This window comes from Dendrobates tinctorius, unplaced genomic scaffold (assembly GCF_039654945.1).
Source record: "Dendrobates tinctorius isolate UK_male_01 unplaced genomic scaffold, ASM3965494v1 ptg000172l, whole genome shotgun sequence".
NCBI lineage: Eukaryota > Metazoa > Chordata > Amphibia > Anura > Dendrobatidae > Dendrobates > Dendrobates tinctorius.
Window position 1 is genome coordinate 2,536,621 of NW_027361839.1, and position 18,216 is coordinate 2,554,836.

The 18,216-nt window shown below is 59.0% G+C and overlaps 1 protein-coding gene across 1 annotated transcript in view; it reads right to left on the reverse strand.

Annotated features, from left to right (window-relative positions):
* Window positions 1-1,553: 1,553 nt before the first annotated feature.
* PTGFRN (prostaglandin F2 receptor inhibitor) overlaps window positions 1,554-18,216 on the reverse strand; it is a 36,661-nt gene continuing 19,998 nt past the window's right edge. Inside the window, exons 3-9 of the mRNA XM_073551041.1 lie at window positions 16,247-16,666; window positions 15,036-15,371; window positions 14,493-14,891; window positions 4,593-4,988; window positions 4,415-4,522; window positions 3,932-4,228; window positions 1,554-2,328 (exon numbers count right to left, since the gene is read on the reverse strand). Coding sequence (XP_073407142.1) covers window positions 2,159-2,328; window positions 3,932-4,228; window positions 4,415-4,522; window positions 4,593-4,988; window positions 14,493-14,891; window positions 15,036-15,371; window positions 16,247-16,666 — 2,126 coding nt within the window. The 3' untranslated portion in view covers window positions 1,554-2,158. The remainder of the gene's footprint in view (window positions 2,329-3,931; window positions 4,229-4,414; window positions 4,523-4,592; window positions 4,989-14,492; window positions 14,892-15,035; window positions 15,372-16,246; window positions 16,667-18,216) is intronic.

Consider the following 18,216-nt stretch of genomic DNA (forward strand, 5'->3'; position numbering starts at 1 on the left):
CCTCCTCCGTCAGCAAGACGCCGAGCCCCCTCCTCCTCCGTCAGCAAGACGCCGAGCCCCCCTCCTCCTCCGTCAGCAAGACGCCGAGCCCCCCTCCTCCTCCGTCAGCAAGACGCCGAGCCCCCCTCCTCCTCCGTCAGCAAGACGCCGAGCCCCCCTCCTCCTCCGTCAGCAAGACGCCGAGCCCCCCTCCTCCTCCGTCAGCAAGATGCCGAGCCCCCTCTTCCTCCGTTGCCAGCGCCGCGTGCTGGACTTCTCGCCATACCAGCAGGAACCCCCCCATCCACACCTCTTTTCTCACCATACCAGTGGGAACCCCCCCATCCACACCTTTTCTCACCATACCAGTGGGAACCCCCCCATCCACACCTCTTTTCTCACCATACCAGTGGAAACCCCCCCATCCACACCTCTTTTCTCACCATACCAGCGGGAACCCCCCATCCACACCTTCTCACCATACCAGTGGGAACCCCCCCATCCACACCTTTTCTCACCATACCAGTGGGAACCCCCCCATCCACACCTCTTTTCTCACCATACCAGTGGGAACCCCCCCATCCACACCTCTTTTCTCACCATACCAGCGGGAACCCCCCATCCACACCTCTTTTCTCACCATACCAGCGGGAACCCCCCATCCACACCTTCTCACCATACCAGTGGGAACCCCCCCCCATCCACACCTCTTTTCTCACCATACCAGTGGGAACCCCCCCATCCACACCTCTTTTCTCACCATACCAGTGGGAACCCCCCCATCCACACCTCTTTTCTCACCATACCAGCGGGAACCCCCCATCCACACCTTCTCACCATACCAGTGGGAACCCCCCCCATCCACACCTTCTCACCATACCAGTGGGAACCCCCCCCATCCACACCTCTTTTCTCACCATACCAGCAGGAACCCCCCCCATCCACACCTCTTTTCTCACCATACTAGCAGGTACCCCCCATCCACACCTTCTCACCATACCAGCAGGAACCCCCCCATCCACACCTCTTTTCTCACCATACCAGCAGGTACCCCCCATCCACACCTTCTCACCATACCAGCAGGTACCCCCCATCCACACCTTCTCACCATACCAGCAGGTACCCCCCATCCACACCTTCTCACCATACCAGCGGGAACCCCCCATCCATACCTTCTCACCATACCAGCGGGAACCCCCCCATCCACACCTTCTCACCATACCAGCGGGAACCCCCCCATCCACACCTCTTCTCACCATACCAGCAGGAACCCCCCATCCACACCTCTTTTCTCACCATACCAGCGGGAACCCCCCCATCCACACCTTCTCACCATACCAGCGGGAACTCCCCCATCCACACCTCTTCTCACCATACCAGCGGGACCCCCCCATCCACACCTCTTCTCACCATACCAGCGGGACCCCCCCATCCACACCTCTTCTCACCATACCAGCGGGAACTCCCCCATCCACACCTCTTCTCACCATACCAGCGGGACCCCCCCATCCACACCTCTTCTCACCATACCAGCGGGACCCCCCATTCCCGTCTCCAACACACGAGACTGGAAATAAAAAATACATTTTATTTCTGGGCGGCGGGCCCGGACAGGACACCACACGGTGACTCATCCGCTGCTCAGGAGTGCAATTAAATAGGCTGTTATGGAAGACAATAGGATAACCCGGGGCCCTGGGTTATGGCGGTGGCCCCAGGACATGGTCTTTGGGGAGAACAACAAACATACAAGATTTCTGTATAAAACCAACATTTCACATTGATAAGATCGGTGGGGGCGTGTACTAATGTCCACCTCGAGCCCTCGGGGGAGGAGCTACATCACTATGGCACAGCCAGGGCTAGCTCCTCCATCCACAGCCTTGAGTCCCCCCTTATTGCATTGGTTTGGTCCACAGTCCAGGACTCAATATATGCATGGGGTGGATGCATTCAGCAGCGTGGAGGGGCGATGCATCACATCATTTATTGCTTTGTTGCAGGGTGGCCGCCAACTTGCTGCCTCCATTGTACCCTGGCTGTAATCCTTTTGATCAGGTGGGGCAAGTGCAGAAAGTGGGAGAGACCCCCATTCCCGACCTTAGTGGCTCCATCCTCAGGAGAGTCCTGTAATCCCCCTGGATCGGAGGATATGGCGAAGTCCCTGGTCGCTCCCAGGTCAGTCCATCTCCATGGACATGAGGCGGCGGTGCTCCCGGCGCTTCTCCTGGACCGGTGGCGCCTTACAGCAGAAGCGGGAACTGCAGTATCCGATGAGGCAGGACAAGAGGCCGGCGAAGAGCGACAGACCGGCTCCGATCAGCAGCGGAACCTGGAAGGCGCTGAGCACTGCGCAGAAAACACAGAGTTACTCCACAGCAGAAAGAGGACGCCACCAGCAGGACGGGAGAGGAACTGCGCACAGCACCACACACAGGAAAGCAGAGCAACAGCAGGGGGCTTCACTCCCCATCATGCTGGTTATGGGGGCTCCACTGTGACCGGGGGCTCTGATATTATATCCCCCATTGTGCACGCTACGGGGGGGCTCCACTGTGACCAGGGGCTGTGATATTATACCCCCCATTGTGCATGTTACGGGGGGCTCCACTGTGACCGGGGGTTGTGGTATTAAACCCCCCATTGTGCACGTTACGGGGGGCTCCGCTGTAACCGGGGGCTGTGATATTATACCCCCCATTGTGCACGCTACGGGGGGGCTCCACTGTGACCAGGGGCTGTGATATTATACCCCCCATTGTGCATGTTACGGGGGGCTCCACTGTGACCGGGGGTTGTGGTATTAAACCCCCCATTGTGCACGTTACGGGGGGCTCCGCTGTAACCGGGGGCTGTGATATTATACCCCCATTGTGCAGGTTACGGGGGGCTCCGCTGTGACCGGGGGCTGTGATATTATACCCCCCCATTGTACAGGTTACGGGGGGCTCCGCTGTGACCGGGGGCTGTGATATTATACCCCCATTGTGCACGTTACGGGGGGCTCCACTGTGACCAGGGGCTGTGATATTATACCCCCCATTGTGCAGGTTACGGGGGGCTCCGCTGTGACCGGGGGTTGTGGTATTAAACCCCCCTTTGTGCAGGTTACGGGGGGGCTCCGCTGTAACCGGGGGCTGTGATATTATACCCCCCATTGTACAGGTTACGGGGGGCTCCGCTGTGACCGGGGGCTGTGATATTATACCCCCCATTGTGCAGGTTACGGGGGGCTCCGCTGTGACCGGGGGCTGTGATATTATACCCCCCATTGTACAGGTTACGGGGGGGCTCCGCTGTGACCGGGGGCTGTGATATTATACCCCCCATTGTACAGGTTACGGGGGCTCCGCTATGACCGGGGGCTGTGATATTACACCCCCCATTGTGCAGGTTACGGGGGGCTCCGCTATGACCAGGGGCTGTGATATTATACCCCCCATTGTGCAGGTTACGGGGGGCTCCGCTGTGACCGGGGGCTGTGATATTATACCCCCCATTGTACAGGTTACGGGGGGCTCCGCTGTGACCGGGGGCTGTGATATTATACCCCCCATTGTACAGGTTACGGGGGGCTCCGCTGTGACTGGGGGCTGTGATATTATATCCCCCATTGTGCAGGTTACGGGGGGCTCCGCTATGACCAGGGGCTGTGATATTATACCCCCCATTGTGCAGGTTACGGGGGGCTCCGCTGTGACCGGGGGCTGTGATATTATACCCCCCATTGTACAGGTTACGGGGGGCTCCACTGTGACTGGGGGCTGTGATATTATATCCCCCATTGTGCAGGTTACGGGGGGCTCCGCTGTGACCGGGGGCTGCGATATTATACCCCCCATTGTACAGGTTACGGGGGGCTCCGCTATGACCAGGGGCTGTGATATTACACCCCCCATTGTGCAGGTTACGGGGGTTCCACCACTTTCACACCCCACGCTCAGTGACTTACAGTCCATCCTGACGCTCAGGGACATCATGTCGGAGGTGACCGTCTCCTGCTGGCTCCAGCCGCCCTCACGGCTGCGCACCCAGGGTGTGACGGTGCAGTAATGGCCGCCGGCGTCCTCCTCCTGGCAGCCGTACACCCGCAGCCTGTACTCCATGTCGCTGACGCGCTCCAGGGACACCTCGCTGCTGCTGTTCCTCCGACTGTGCCGGACCTGAGCGCTGCGATCCGCCGACACCAGGAAGATGGAGGAGCCGCCCGGCCGCTGCACGAACCACGAGACCTCGAACGCCATGTTATCTGTGAGGGAGGGGGAGGATGTTCACACGGCGTCACACCAGAGGGAGGGGGGAGTCACACGACGTCACACGGCATCACAGCAGCGGGAGGGGGAGTCACACGGCGTCACACCAGAGGGAGCGGGGAGCCACACGGATCATACCAGAGGGAGGGGGGAGTCACACCGGAGGGAGGGGGCGTACTTACCTGGCTCCACGGCCGGGCCGTCTATGGTGATTATGCACCACACCTCCGCTCTCTCGCCGCGGTACACGCTCAGGCTGTCGGACCGTGCACTCACATTAAATACTGGACCTGAAGGGAAAATGGGAAGTGAGGGTCAAACTCCGCCCAAGTGACATAAGCCAGCCCCCGCGGATCTCACCTGTAGTCTGGAACTCCAGCAGCACCGGATTGGTGGTTTTGTTCTGCGCCCTCCTCCAGGCTCCGCCTCCCGCCTGCGTCCAGGCTGCAATGTCGCATTGGTACGAGCCGACGTCCTGGTTCTGTGCTTGGTAGAGTCTGAACAGGTAGACGCCCTCCTTGCCCTTCTCCAGCACTGTGCTACTGAGCGCGCCCGGCCGCCGGCGTATCACCCCCTCGCGGCTCAGCGAGATCACCATGACGGGTTCTGCGCCTTCCTGGGGGGGCCTCCGCGTCACCTGCACAGAATACTGGGGGGAGAGGAGGCTCTGCGGCTGCACCGTGCACATCATCTCAAACGTTCCGCCAGCCGCGGACACCATCGTTATCAGCCGCGCGCCCACCAAGATGGAGGAGTCTGCAGAGAGAGAGAGATACACTGAAGGCCGGCAGCATCACCCCAAACACTACACAGAAGAGAGACCGCAGCTCTGGAGGTGACCGGAGGATAAGACACAATGTAACAGCAGAATAGTGAGTGCAGCTCTGGAGGTGACTGGAGGATAAGACATGATGCAACAGCAGACTAGTGACTGCAGCTCTGGAGGTGACTGGAGGATAGAGCACGCCCAGGAAGAGGAGGAGCATCTGTGCTGAGCATCTGCAGGCTAGGGCCTTGCTAAGCTCCTGGGAAGGGAGGTTTTTTCCTGCAAGGACTTTCCATCTGCCCCCTTCCCAGGAAAGAGGACTTTCCCTGGGACTGAGCGCCGGGGCTGTGCCCCTGGCTCCCACCCTCCGGCAAGCCAGCTGGGGGTGGGGGGCCTCAGCACCATCCAGAAGCCAGGGTGCAGCCAGCCAGTCCCAGGGAGATGGGGAAGAGACGGAGCCAGGAGAGAGGGGGTCGCAGGACCCGAAGCTGGTACCGTGGCGGCTCCTCCTCCCGGAGGAGTGGTGGCCCAGAGCAGAGGTGCAGTGGCAGAGCCCCCCAACATCTGGGGCTCCAGAGCTGAGGGAGAGCCATCTACCATCTACGCCTCCCGCATCCATGCGCACCTCTGCGAATATGAGGAGGCCGCCAAACAGCTGAGAAAACTCCGGGAGGAGTTAAGGGGAGCACGAGCGGTGGCTAAGAACCGGCTCCCCGCCTCGAGACGAGCTGAGGTCTCCGCCACGGTGGAGAGGCTGTAGGGGGCTATCAGGGCCTTGGAGGAGATACGAGCGGCTATCCTGAGTGGGAGCGGGCCCTTTGCAGAGAAACTGAAAAACGATGACCGGTTTAGAGCCATGACCGGAGGGTCTCCTGGGGGGTCGGGAGGCCCCTGCCAGGTGGAGGGCCAAGAGGAGGAGGAGGATGGCGGAACATCTATGCCTGCCCCACCTGAAGGCCTGGTGAGCAACAACACCCAGGTAACATGCAGCGGGGTGGCCCCTGAGCAAGTGGCTCTCCCACCGGACTCCAGTTACTCGGAGGAAAGTGGGGGCGAGGGGGAGGCTGGTGGGAGTGGGGACAGTAGTAGTGAGGGGGGCTGCCTCGTCCTACAACAGGTGAGGCAGATCGAGTCCCCAGAGCGGTTTGGCACACTGCTCTTTGGGGATGAGGTCTGCCCTGAGAACGGGGCAACCGGAAAGAGGAAAAAGAAAAAAAACAAGCGCAAGCCAAAAACCACCGTGGCTGACAAACTTATGTTTGTCCCTCTTTCCGGGGCCCCTCTGTCCCGCTGTATGGAACCCGCTGCCCACCCCGGCTCGGGCCCTGTGGTGGGTCCGCAGCGGGGGCGCGGGGAGAGTGATGTGTGCCTGGGCCTTACCGTCACATCTGGTGGTGAGGGTTCAGGCAGCGACATGGAGGTCGGTGCTGGTGCCAGTGGTGTAACAGCCGCTGGCGGTATTGGCAGTAGTGGTGTCCGGGCTCAGTCCCCGGTGGCAGGGGGGGGCTGGCCTGGCGCTCAGCACGGGTACAGCCAGGACCGCACCTCCGGCGGTGAGTGCTGGGGTCTCTGGATCCCCCACGCACGGGTCCGTTAAGTCTGGTCCACTTATGGGGGTCCAGAGACCTAGAAAGGGCGTGGAGGCTGCTGTGAAGCAGCAGCTAAAAAAATGCAACCGGCTGGTAGCTCCTCTGACGGCGCCCGTGGCAAGAGCGGGGTCCCCGGCGCGTAGACCCAAAAAGGGGTCCGTGCTGGGGGCACCGCCGCCGCTGGGCGACGAGGGGGAGTGGCCAGCCCTGCCAACATCAAGTGGTGGGTTCAGGGGCGCAGTGACAGTCCGTGAGGGGGGCGTGGCCTCCCCGAGTGTTGCCCAGCCTGCAAAGGCTGCGGCATGCGGGGGGGCGTGTCCTCCTCGGCCGCTGTCCCGCCCGCTGTGCCCGCGTCACCTGGGGAGGGCGTGGCCTCGCAAGGGGTCACTGCTCTGCCCGGGGTGTCTGCGGCCGGCGGGGGGGGCGTGGCCTTGGCGGGCCCACTGCCTCCTGTCCCGCCTACCCCCTCAAGCAGCATAGTGCCCCCAAAAGTCGGTAGGGAGTTGTCGGGGTCCCCAGCCCGCTTACCTCCATCTGGTGGTGCGGGGGCTCTGGCGCTCCTTGGGAAGCCGGCGGGGGCGAACAGCAGAGGGCAGGGTGCGGTGGCAGTGGCCGTCCCTGTCCTCAGTGCAAAGACACCGCAAAAGGAAAAAAAAGTGGAGCCAGAGAACCCAGGAGCTGCTGCTGCTCCCAGGCTCGGGCAGGGCGTACTGAGTGCGCTCTGCTCGGAGGTATTTAAAGGGGCAGCGGCACTCTTGGACAAGAGTTGGAGCAGTGCCAACAGCTCCAAGGAGCAGAGCACTGGCCAGTCAGGGCCCCCAGCAGGCAGGCAGGGGTACTGCAACACCAAGTCTGCTAATGTAAATAGTGGTCTATCTGGAAGTGAGAGTGGGAGTGAGATAGGAGATATTTTTGAAGAGCTGTTTGAGGACATAAATGGTGATGTGAGCGATATGGATGAGGGAGTGAGTGCGAGTGTGAATGTGGCAGTAAATGCTGGAGTGAGTGCCGGAGCGAGTGGAAATAATAAAAGAGTGAACGGGAGAATGAATGAGGGTGCTGGCACAAGTGGTGGTAGTGGTGGGAGGGCTGGCCCGTCTGCCCCCCCAGCCGCGAGGCCCCAACGTAATTATGCGGGGGTCGCGGCTGGGGGTCGGGGTGGTTCCGGGGGGGGGGGGTCTCCTCGCCTCCGGGCTCCGGGGATGGCGGTTTGCACCGCCGTTTCCTGGAGGCCCTCCAAAGGGGAGAAAGATCGATCATGGTAGAGGGGAGGACAGTGGACCTGTCTTTCTGGATAGAGAGACATGGCCTAGCAGCCTTCCAAAATCAAAGGGAGGGAGGGACTGTTTGGTCTCTCCCCACAGCCGGGCAGGGGCCGCCAAGAAGGAATGTGGTCCGTCTTAGGTGGGGGGGCAGTGAAGCTTGTCCACCTAGGAGCAAGGTGGTGGAGCTCCTCCTTAAGATGGGCTTCGGGGCGAATGACATCTTTGCCCTGATACACCCTTCGGCGTCCCGCTTCTTCGACGTCAGCTTCGTGCGGCCAGAGGGGCTTGAGCTCTTCTGGTCAAACTACGAGCTGGTGCGAGAAGAGCCTGGATGGCGAGACTTCGTGGCTCAAGCGGTGTCTCGCCAAAATTCAGTCAAGCGAGTGACCGTGGTTACATGTAACGAGTCACTCGCAGGCGTGGACATCATGACGTGGCTTTCCCGTTACGGGGAGGTCACCGAGGTCCCAAAAAAGAACAGGGACGAGTTTGGCATCTGGTCGGGGGGCTGGACCTTCATGGTCAAATTGAAGGTTTCCGGCGGCACGGTCACCCACATCCCTTCCTCGGCGTTCCTGGGAAGGGACAGGATCCTGGTCTTCTACCAGGGGCAACCGAAGGTCTGCCACAAGTGCGGCGACCCCACTCACTTCAGCGCCAACTGCAAGGTGCAGAAGTGCGCGTTGTGTGGTGGGGTAGGTCACCTGGCTGCCTTGTGCAAAGACATTCGGTGCCACCTGTGTGGTGACCTGGGTCACCCTCTCAGCCGCTGCCCTCGCTCTTTCTCTAATGCCGCCACAGGCCCGGTGGGGGGAGACCGCGGGGGGGCAACCCCCGGTGGCGCTGCTTCTGCTGTGGCAGGTGGTGGCGAAGGGGGAAGGGCTGAGGGGCCAGTGAGGAAGGGCAATGCTGCAAGGGGCCCCGCGTACCAGCGGAGGCAGGAAAAGCGCCAGGGAGGTAAGGGACAGGTGGAGCCTCGGGCAACCGGGGTGATGCCTGCTCCTCCCTCCAGGCCCGTGGCCAAAGCCTCTGAGGCCCTGGGGGAGAGTGCGGTGAGTGAGGAGATCAGGAGGATGGAGAGAGAGGATAAAGCGGCTGACTCGGACAATTCCTCTCAGTATGAAAGTGTTGATGAGGATGTCCAAGAGCAGCCTACAGCACCAGGTGGCAAAACCAGGCGTGCCAAGCGCAAAGCGGTGGGGAGGAAGGCTGACAAGCCTTCAAAGTCCCCCCCGCCCACAAGGGTGCATACGGAAGGGCCCGCTGACCCCCCTCTGATCAGACTCTCCAACCGGTTCAGCGCCCTCGGGGGTTCAGATGATGAACCGCAAGACGAGGGTACTGGGCCGGGGGCAACACCGGAGGGTCCTTCAGGGGATGGCGGAGTCCGTCCCTCAGGGGGCATTGCTCCTCCTGAGGGGGGGACAGACCTGGAACCCGGGGGCGAGGACACCGGGGGGGGGTGGGATGGACACGTCGGGAGCTTCCCTGAAAAGGAAGGTGTCTGACCCCTCCCCAGGAGGAGGTAATAGCGGGGTAGGGAAGAAATTGGCCATCCAACTTGATCACCCATGATGGCTGAACTCGCCCCGTTGACGCTGGCGTCTATTAATGTCGCCAGCATTAAGTCAGATGCGGCTCGCTTCACGGCCTTTGATTTTTTCTCCCGGATTGAGGCAGAAATTTTATTCTTGCAAGAGACCAGACTAACAGACATGGGGGCCATCTATAAAGCACGGAGGGAGTGGAGGTGCGGGCCCTCATACTGGTCTCTTGCGGCCGAGCCGTATAGCGGGGTGGCAGTCCTTTTTAAGACTGCAGCAGTTGAATGCCGACGGGTTACTGAGTTGGAAATGGGGAGGTGCCTGATCCTAGATGTCTTCATGAGGGGACAAGAGCTCCGGCTCATCAACATCTACGGCCCGCAGTCCAAGTGGGACCGCAAATGTCTCTTCCTGAGGATCAAGCCCTTTCTTTTTACGAGCCGACAGGTGGTCTTCGGTGGGGACTTCAACACCATTACGAGGTCCCATGACCGGGGGGGTCCCGGAGATCGCCTGGCTTATGATAGCGTCGCGTTGAATAGCATAGCCAGTGAAGCTCGCCTGGTGGATGCCCACATCCGGCACACCCCAGGTCACGGAGGTTTCACCTACCATAGGGGTAGCTGTAGGTCTAGAATAGACAGGTTTTTTTTGAAGGAGGACGCCATCTTTTCTGCTGTGTCCGCCGTTGAGGTGGAGTTCTCCGATCACTGTCTAATTTTCTTTTCTCTGAATGTTGCAGAGACTCCTCGGATGGGAAGAGGGCTGTGGAAGCTCAATTCGTCCCTGCTGGAAGAAGCGGAGGTGAGACAATCCTTCGAGGATTTTCTTCAGAGCCAGGTACCGCTGTTGGATCTCTGTAGTAGTAAGTCAGAGTGGTGGGAGATCTTCAAAAAGCGGGTGGCGGGGTTCTTCCGTCAGCTCTCGAGCCTCAGGAGTCTGAACAGGCACCGCTTGTACCAGGCTCTGGGGAGGAAACTCGAGCAGCTTGTCTCGACTGGAGGTGACCGAGAGGAAATCTCCAGAGTGAAATCTTTGCTCAAGAGGTGTCAGTATGATAGGCACACATCCTTGGTTTTTGAGAGGGACTTCGGGAAGTACCGCTCGCCCGACCCTTACAGAAACTGTAAGATGTCAGTGAATTGTAAGATGGTGACAGGACTGATCGACAGTACGGGGTCCCTGAACAGATCCAAATCAGGGATCCTGGAGGTAGTCAGATCCTTCTACTCACACCTCTTGGAAAAGAAGGATCTGGATCGGGACAGGATGTCGGCTTTCCTGGCTGAAGCCGTCCCTGAGCCAGGGGGTGACCCCTCTCTTGGTGTTTTGGCAGAAGAAATCAGGGAAGAGGAAGTGAGACTGGCCATTGATGGGCTTCGGCTCAAGAAATCGCCAGGTCCGGATGGCTTAACATCTGAGTTCTATAAGACTTTTAGGGACTCCTTGGTCCCCTCTTGACAGGGGTCTTTAATGAGTGTCTCTCCTCGGGCACTCTTCCCGGCTCAATGAGGAAGTCAGCCCTCATTATTCTGTCAAAGGGTAAGGATCCGTCCCGAATCGAGAACTGGCGTCCCATAGCGCTTCTCGATACGGACCGGAAGGTTCTGGCCAAGGTGCTGTTTAATCGGCTGGTGAAGTTTGCACCCCGGCTCCTTTCAGGGGCCCAGCATTGCTCTGTTCCAGGCCGCAGTACTTTTAGTGCTGTGCTCGGTGTCCGAGAGGCAGTGGAGCAGGGTAGGGCAGGTCACTGGAAGGGGTACTTGCTGTCATTAGATCAAGCGAAAGCCTTTGACCGGGTCAACCACGAGTACCTCTGGTCCGTCCTTTTGAGGTATGGTCTGCCTGGGAGGTTTGTAAAATGGTTAGAGATCTTGTACCAAGGGGCTGAGACTTTTCCGCTGGTTAACGGTTGGTCAGGTCGTCCTTTTGAGGTGGGTTCTGGGGTCCGTCAGGGCTGTCCGCTGAGCCCGCTTTTATACGTGTTCGCGATCGATCCCTTCTTAAGGAGGGTAGATCATGGACCGTTGGCGGGAGTCGGGATGGACCGGGCGGGCTCTGGCTCCTCTCTGAGGGTGGTGGCGTACGCCGATGATGTTTCCCTGTTCGTATCCTCGAGAGGGGAGGCGGACTGGGTCATGTCGGAGGTAGTGCGCTACTCGGAGGCATCCGGGTCCATGATCAACCGGGATAAGTGTGAAAGTCTCTGGCTGGGAGGGGGAGATCCTAGTTTTGATCTCCCGGACACCCTTCCAGGGCCCCAGGCCACCGCCAAAATTCTAGGCATCGAATTTGGCCCCGGGGACTACCCCCAGCAAAATTGGGAGGGCAGACTTAAGATCGCCGCCCAAAAGGTGGACCAATGGAAGGGTTGGTCTTTAACCCTGAGGGAAAGGGTTGCCCTGGCTAAAGGCTATCTGCTACCTTTATTGATATACCTGGGCAGTGTGTGCATCTTGCCAGAACCTCTCTGGACACGGGTCTATAGCCTGTTCTTCCAATTGTTATGGGGGAATAGGCTTAACCTAATCAAGAGGGAGGTTACATACCGTACGAGGAGACTAGGCGGGTTGGGTATGGTCAACCCGGTGGTGTTTCTAGTAAACACCTTTCTTAAGACTAACATCTCCAACCTCTGGCTAGAGAGGGCTCCTCCGTGGGTAGTCTCCTGCAAGGGTTGGCTTTGGCCTTTCTTCCAGGAATGGGAGACAGGAGGGCGGGTGAAGGACCTACGCACACCTCATGGGCATCTCCCGGCTTATGCTACCCCGGTTCTGAAGGTGATCCGCCGGTGGGGTCTGGGAATGTGGGAAATCAGGACCATGTCGAGGCAGTGCCTTGACAGGAGGGTCCTGTTGACCCATTTCCAGAAGCCCCTGGCCCTTAAGGATTGCCCAGGCCGGGATCTGGAGGTCGGGCTGGGGCTTTTAAATTCTAAGCGGATCCCCATGAAGTTTTGGGACTTGACCTGGCGTTGCTTCCACGGGAGGCTGTATGTAAGGGACAACTTGAAGTGCAGGAACTCCGATGACCGGGGTTGCCCTCGTGAGGAGTGTGGCGACGTGCTGGAAAGCATGGAGCACTTCCTGCTTCATTGTCCCTTTAATGCAGAGGTTTACAACAGGGTGGGTGCTTCCATACGTTGGCCGCGGCTGGCGTCCCTCTCCTACGCTGAGTGGGCCTATGGAGCGTTCAGATCCCTGGGTGGCCGGGACCCGTGCACTTTATTCCTAGTCAGTGCAGCGGTTAGGTTCCACACTTGGAATGCACGGTGCCTAGTTTCAACGCGGAAAAAAACCCTCCCAAGGGATGAGGTGGTAGGAAACATCTTGGGTGACCTGGTGAAGGTCCGTTCTTTGGAGTTCGAAAGGTTGGGTGTGAGGAAGGCCTCTTGGCTTTGGAGAGGCCTCTCCTTTTAAAAACGCACTCAAGGGAGAGCTAGCTCCGTGTGAATGAGGGTAGGGATAGCATAAGTTTCACTGGGTGTGTTAGGGACAGAAGTAGGGGCAGATAGGGACAGGGAGGGACAGGCACTGAGGGACAGATAGAGAGTTAGTTATGATAAGTTAGGTAGAGTAGGGGCAGGTAGGGACAGATAGGGACAGGTTTCTTTTTTAGGGACAGAAGTAGGGACAGTCTTAGTTCCTGAGGGATAGGATGAATGTGTTAGTGAGGGATGGGGCCTCTAGAACCCCGTTTTCCTGGTGGTGGGCTGGTGCATGCCACCTTAGCTTTTTGTTTTAAAAACAGGACATATAATGGATATTGGGCTTACAGGTGCCAAACTTGGGCCTTGGGTATGTAAATGCTGTGTTTAGTTTGTATATTAATGCGTAAGTAGATGGGATGGTATTGAGAGTTTTGGAAAATGTCTTTTGGTTGTGCTTTGGTAAAAGGAAAAACATATAACACACGTTTTTTTTTTGTTTTTTTAGTTAGAATGTGTGGATGGGGTGTAGTCAGGTTGGGAGGGGGGTGCATGGGGGGTGGTGGATGGATGACCGGATGCCAAGAGCAACATGAAGGAGCAAAGGAGCAGGGCAGGAGAAGTAGACTCTGCGGACCCTGGAAATAGTTTTCGTGTGGAATCAAAAGGCCATAAACTTTCGTGGACCAGATTTTGCAGTGACAAGGCTACAAACTTGTAGGACCTGCGGTGCAAGGTGGTGGGAAAAAAAAGGCTGCGAACTTGTTGCCATGTGTGGGTGAGGGAAAAAAAAAAAAAAAAAAAAAAATCTTTGCTGTGTAATAGGAGGTGAGGTTTGTCGGCCAAAGTGGCAGAGTTCTTGTTTTTTTCAAGGCGGAGGGCCAGGAAAGGGTTATTTTCGTTTGGTTTTTGTAAATAGTAAAATTGTAAATAGTAAACTAGTAAACCAGTAAAATCGGTGAGGTGTGAATGGGGGTGAATGGAGTGAGAGTGGGGAGAGGGGTTTATGTTTCTTTGTATTCTCTTTTCAGTGGATTCCTGCTGGGGGACCCTAAGCTGCCGAGCTCAGTGGAGGACAAGGAAAGGATTTGGACTTTCAGTTGTTTGCGCATGTTTTGCACATTTTATGTCTGTCTATGTTGGTTTTCTTTAGTTTATGTATTGTGGTTTGTTTCTGAGTGTAATTTTGATAATTTTGTAAAATAAAAGAGTTGGAGGATAAGACATGATATAATAGCAGAATAGTGAGTGCAGCTCTGGAGGTGACTGGAGCATAAGACACGATGTAATAGCAGAATAGTGAGTGCAGCTCTGGAGGTGACTGCAGGATAAGACATGATATAATAGCAGAATAGAGAGTGCAGCTCTGGAGGTGACTGCAGGATAAGACACGATATAATAGCAGAATAGTGACTGCAGCTCTGGAGGTGACTGGAGCATAAGACACAATGTAATAGCAGAATAGCAACTGCAGCTCTGGGGGTGACTGGAGGATAAGACATGATGTAACAGCAGAATAGCGAGTGCAGCTCTGGAGGTGACCGGAGGATAAGACAATGTAATAGCAGAATAGTGACTGCAGCTCTGGAGGTGACTGGAGGATAAGACACGATGTAATACCAGAATAGTGAGTGCAGCTCTGGAGGTGACTGGAGGACAGGTTTCTCACCTTCGCTCTTCCAAGACAGGGTGATGGGTGCGGATGAGGCTTCGCCCGCGGGGGTCCAGCTGCGATTGCGCAGCCGCTTCCAGCTTGTGCCCGTGCAGTGGTAGCGCCCCTGATCCTCCTCCGTTGTCCACTGTATACGCAGTATGAAGCTCTGGGGGTCCCGGCGGGAGAGGATCAGCACCCCCTGCTTCAGCCGCTGCTGGTAGGTGTCCCCGACCTCCAGGCTCCCATCCTGATGCTGGGACCCCATCAATATCGGGGAGTCCTGCCCCTGAGAGGGTGTGAAATACCAGGACACAGACAGGTGGGGGGCTCCAGTCACCTGACACCACAGTTCCACGGGCTCCTCTGCCATATGGGGGGCCACAGACATGTTCAAAGACACCGCAAGCTCCGGGACTGATTTAAAAAAAAAAAACAAAAAAAAAAAAAAAAAGGTTGTTAGGTGTGGCGGGGGGCAGGGAACGTGGGGCGCAACGGAGCAAGCAGGACCGGGAGGAGGCTGGAGGAACTATGGGGACAGGACACGCGGCCGTTACTCACCGTCTTGGGTCACGCGGACACTCACTGGCGGCGATGTCCCCTCGGCAGCCCGGTGCCAGGTCCCGTTCCTCAGCACAGTCCAGGCGTCGGCCCGGCAGCTGTACTCCCCGGAGTCCCACGCTTGTGTCACCAGCAGCTGGTAGGTCACGTTGGCCCCTTGGTCAGGATCGGGGTCCGGGCCATTGGGCAGTGGGTACAGTCCGCCAGGATGAGAGAAGAACCAGCGCACTCGGGTGATGAGCGGGGCACTCGAGTCTGCGGATACCAGGCAGGACAGCGTGAAGGAGGAGCCCTCTGACACTACGAGGGCCGGCGCCAAGATGGACACGGCCAGCGCTGGGGGGAGAGAAGAGGCCACATCAAAGATGGCGACCGGCATCCTGATCCGGCCAGAGGGAAACACGAAACACGGGGAGAACGTACAAACTCCGCGCTGGTGTCCGGACCACAACACTGTAAAGCCCTCACCTCCCACAGACCCCCGGCTGCCCTCACCTCCCACAGACCCCCGGCTGCCCATGGTACTGGCCCTTGCATCCACCAGCCCCCCACCCGGCTGCCCATGGTACTGGCCCTCGCCTCCCCCGGCTGCCCATGGTACTGGCCCTCACCTCCCCCCAGCTGACTGCGGCCCTCGCCTCCCCCAGCCCCCGTGATACTGTCTCCAACTTCCCCCAGCTGCCCTTGGTACTGGCCCTCACCTCCCCCAGCCACCCGTGCTACTGTCCCCCCACTTACCCCGGCTGCCCTTGGTACTAGCCGTCACCTCCCCCAGCTGCCCGTGCTACTGTCCCCCACTTCCCCCAGCTGCCCTTGTACTGGCCCCCACCTCCCCCAGCTGCCCGTGCTACTGTTCCCCACTTCCCCCGGCTGCCCATGGTACTGGCCCTCGCCTCCCCCAGCCCCCGTGGTACTGTCTCCAACTTCCCCCAGCTGCCCTTGGTACTGGCCCTCACCTCCCCCAGGCCCCCAGCTGCCCGCGGCCCTCACCTCCCCCAGCCACCCGTGCTACTGTCCCCCCACTTCCCCCGGCTGCCCTTGGTACTGGCCCTCACCTCCCCCAGCTGCCCGCGGCCCTCGCCTCCCCCAGCCGCCCGTGCTACTGTCCCCCACTTCCCCCGGCTGCCCTTGGTACTGGCCCCGTCTCACTTCATCTCCTGGGGCATCCACCAGACATCCTAGAGATGGAGTCACCGCTGCCGCACACTCACCGATTGGCCGCACCTCTACCTGGGCAGCGGCCGCCCTCTTCTCCTGGACCCTCTCCCAGCCGTTGGCCCCATGCACCCAGGTTTGGGCCACGCAGCTGTAGTGTCCAGCATCTCCGGCCCGTGCAGCATCCACCGTCAGCTGGTAAGTATCGGGCTCCGCCGTGTCCACACGTAGCTCCCCGCTGCTGTAACGGGAGGCGTACTCCGCCCCAGGCTGCAGCCGCCCCAGGTGTGTGAGTGTCAGGACGTCAGAGACGGAGCCGCCGGACTGGCGCTGCCAGGTGACGGACAGGTGGACGTGAGTTTGTGCATCCTCCAGGGACGCCAGGCACTGGACCTGGAACCAGCCGCCCTCTGTGACGTTCTGGATGCCGGCCCGCCGACCTTTAGGGACCTGGAGGCGGAGGGAGTCAGCGATCACTGTGAAGAGAGGGGCATTGTTATATGGAGGGAGGGCGGCTGCCGAAACCTAGAAGTGTTCATAATCACCTGGATGGTGAGGAGCCCTGCGCTGCGAGAGCCAAGACAGACAGCTGGCACCAGTCACTGGAATATGGCACCACGGGGGCAGGAGAGGGGCACAGGCGGCACCCGGGGAGAAAAGGGAGACAGGAGAGGGGCGCAGGCGGCACCCGGGGGTAAAAAGGGAGACAGGAGAGGGACGTAGGCGGCACCCGGGGGTAAAAAGGGAGACAGGAGAGGGACGCAGGAGGCACCCGGGGGTAAAAAGGGAGACAGGAGAGGGACGCAGGAGGCATCCGAGGGTGAAAAGGGAGACAGGAGAGGGACGCAGGAGGCAACCTGGGGGTGAAAAGGGAGACAGGAGAGGGACGCAGGAGGCACCCGGGGGAGAAAAGGGAGACAGGAGAGGGACGCAGGAGGCACCCGGGGGAGAAAAGGGAGACAGGAGAGGGACGCAGGAGGCACCCGGGGGAGAAAAGGGAGACAGGAGAGGGACGCAGGAGGCACCCGGGGGAGAAAAGGGAGACAGGAGAGGGACGCAGGAGGCACCCGGGGGTAAAAAGGGAGACAGGAGAGGGACGCAGGAGGCATCCGAGGGTGAAAAGGGAGACAGGAGAGGGACGCAGGAGGCAACCTGGGGGAGAAAAGGGAGACAGGAGAGGGACGCAGGAGGCACCCGGGGGAGAAAAGGGAGACAGGAGAGGGACGCAGGAGGCACCCGGGGGAGAAAAGGGAGACAGGAGAGGGACGCAGGAGGCACCCGGGGGAGAAAAGGGAGACAGGAGAGGGACGCAGGAGGCATCCGAGGGTGAAAAGGGAGACAGGAGAGGGACGCAGGAGGCAACCTGGGGGAGAAAAGGGAGACAGGAGAGGGACGCAGGAGGCAACCTGGGGGAGAAAAGGGAGACAGGAGAGGGGCGCAGGAGGCAACCTGGGGGTGAAAAGGGAGACAGGAGAGGGGCGCAGGAGGCACCCGGGGGAGAAAAGGGAGACAGGAGAGGGGTGCGTCTATTCATTGCATTTCTGATTGTACATTTACACAATTTCAGTGAGGAGAGAGCGCAGCACCCAAGACCCAGATAACATCCAGACAGGACTGTACTGCAGTTCCCAATGGACCACAAGAGAGAGAAAATGCACACAGGACAATGGAGGAGAGGCCGACAGCTGCCGAAAACACAGAACAGAAACAAGGGTGGGGATGTAATCAGCTCTCCCCCAGGACCATGTAGGATTGGTCGGTTCCAGGACGTCCCCTCCCTGTGGAGCAGCGTATGCGGGGTGGAGTATCCGGGCGGGGGTGGTACCTTTACCCCAGACCATCTAGGATTGGTCGGTTACAGGACATCCCCTCCCAGTAGTTCAGCGTATGAGGGGTTGAGTATCTGAGCGGGGGTGATACCTTTTCTCTAGACCATCTAGGATTGGTCGGTTACAGGACGTCCCCTCCCTGTGGTGCAGCGTATGAGGGGTGGAGTATCTGGGCGGGGGGTGGTACCTTTTCCCTA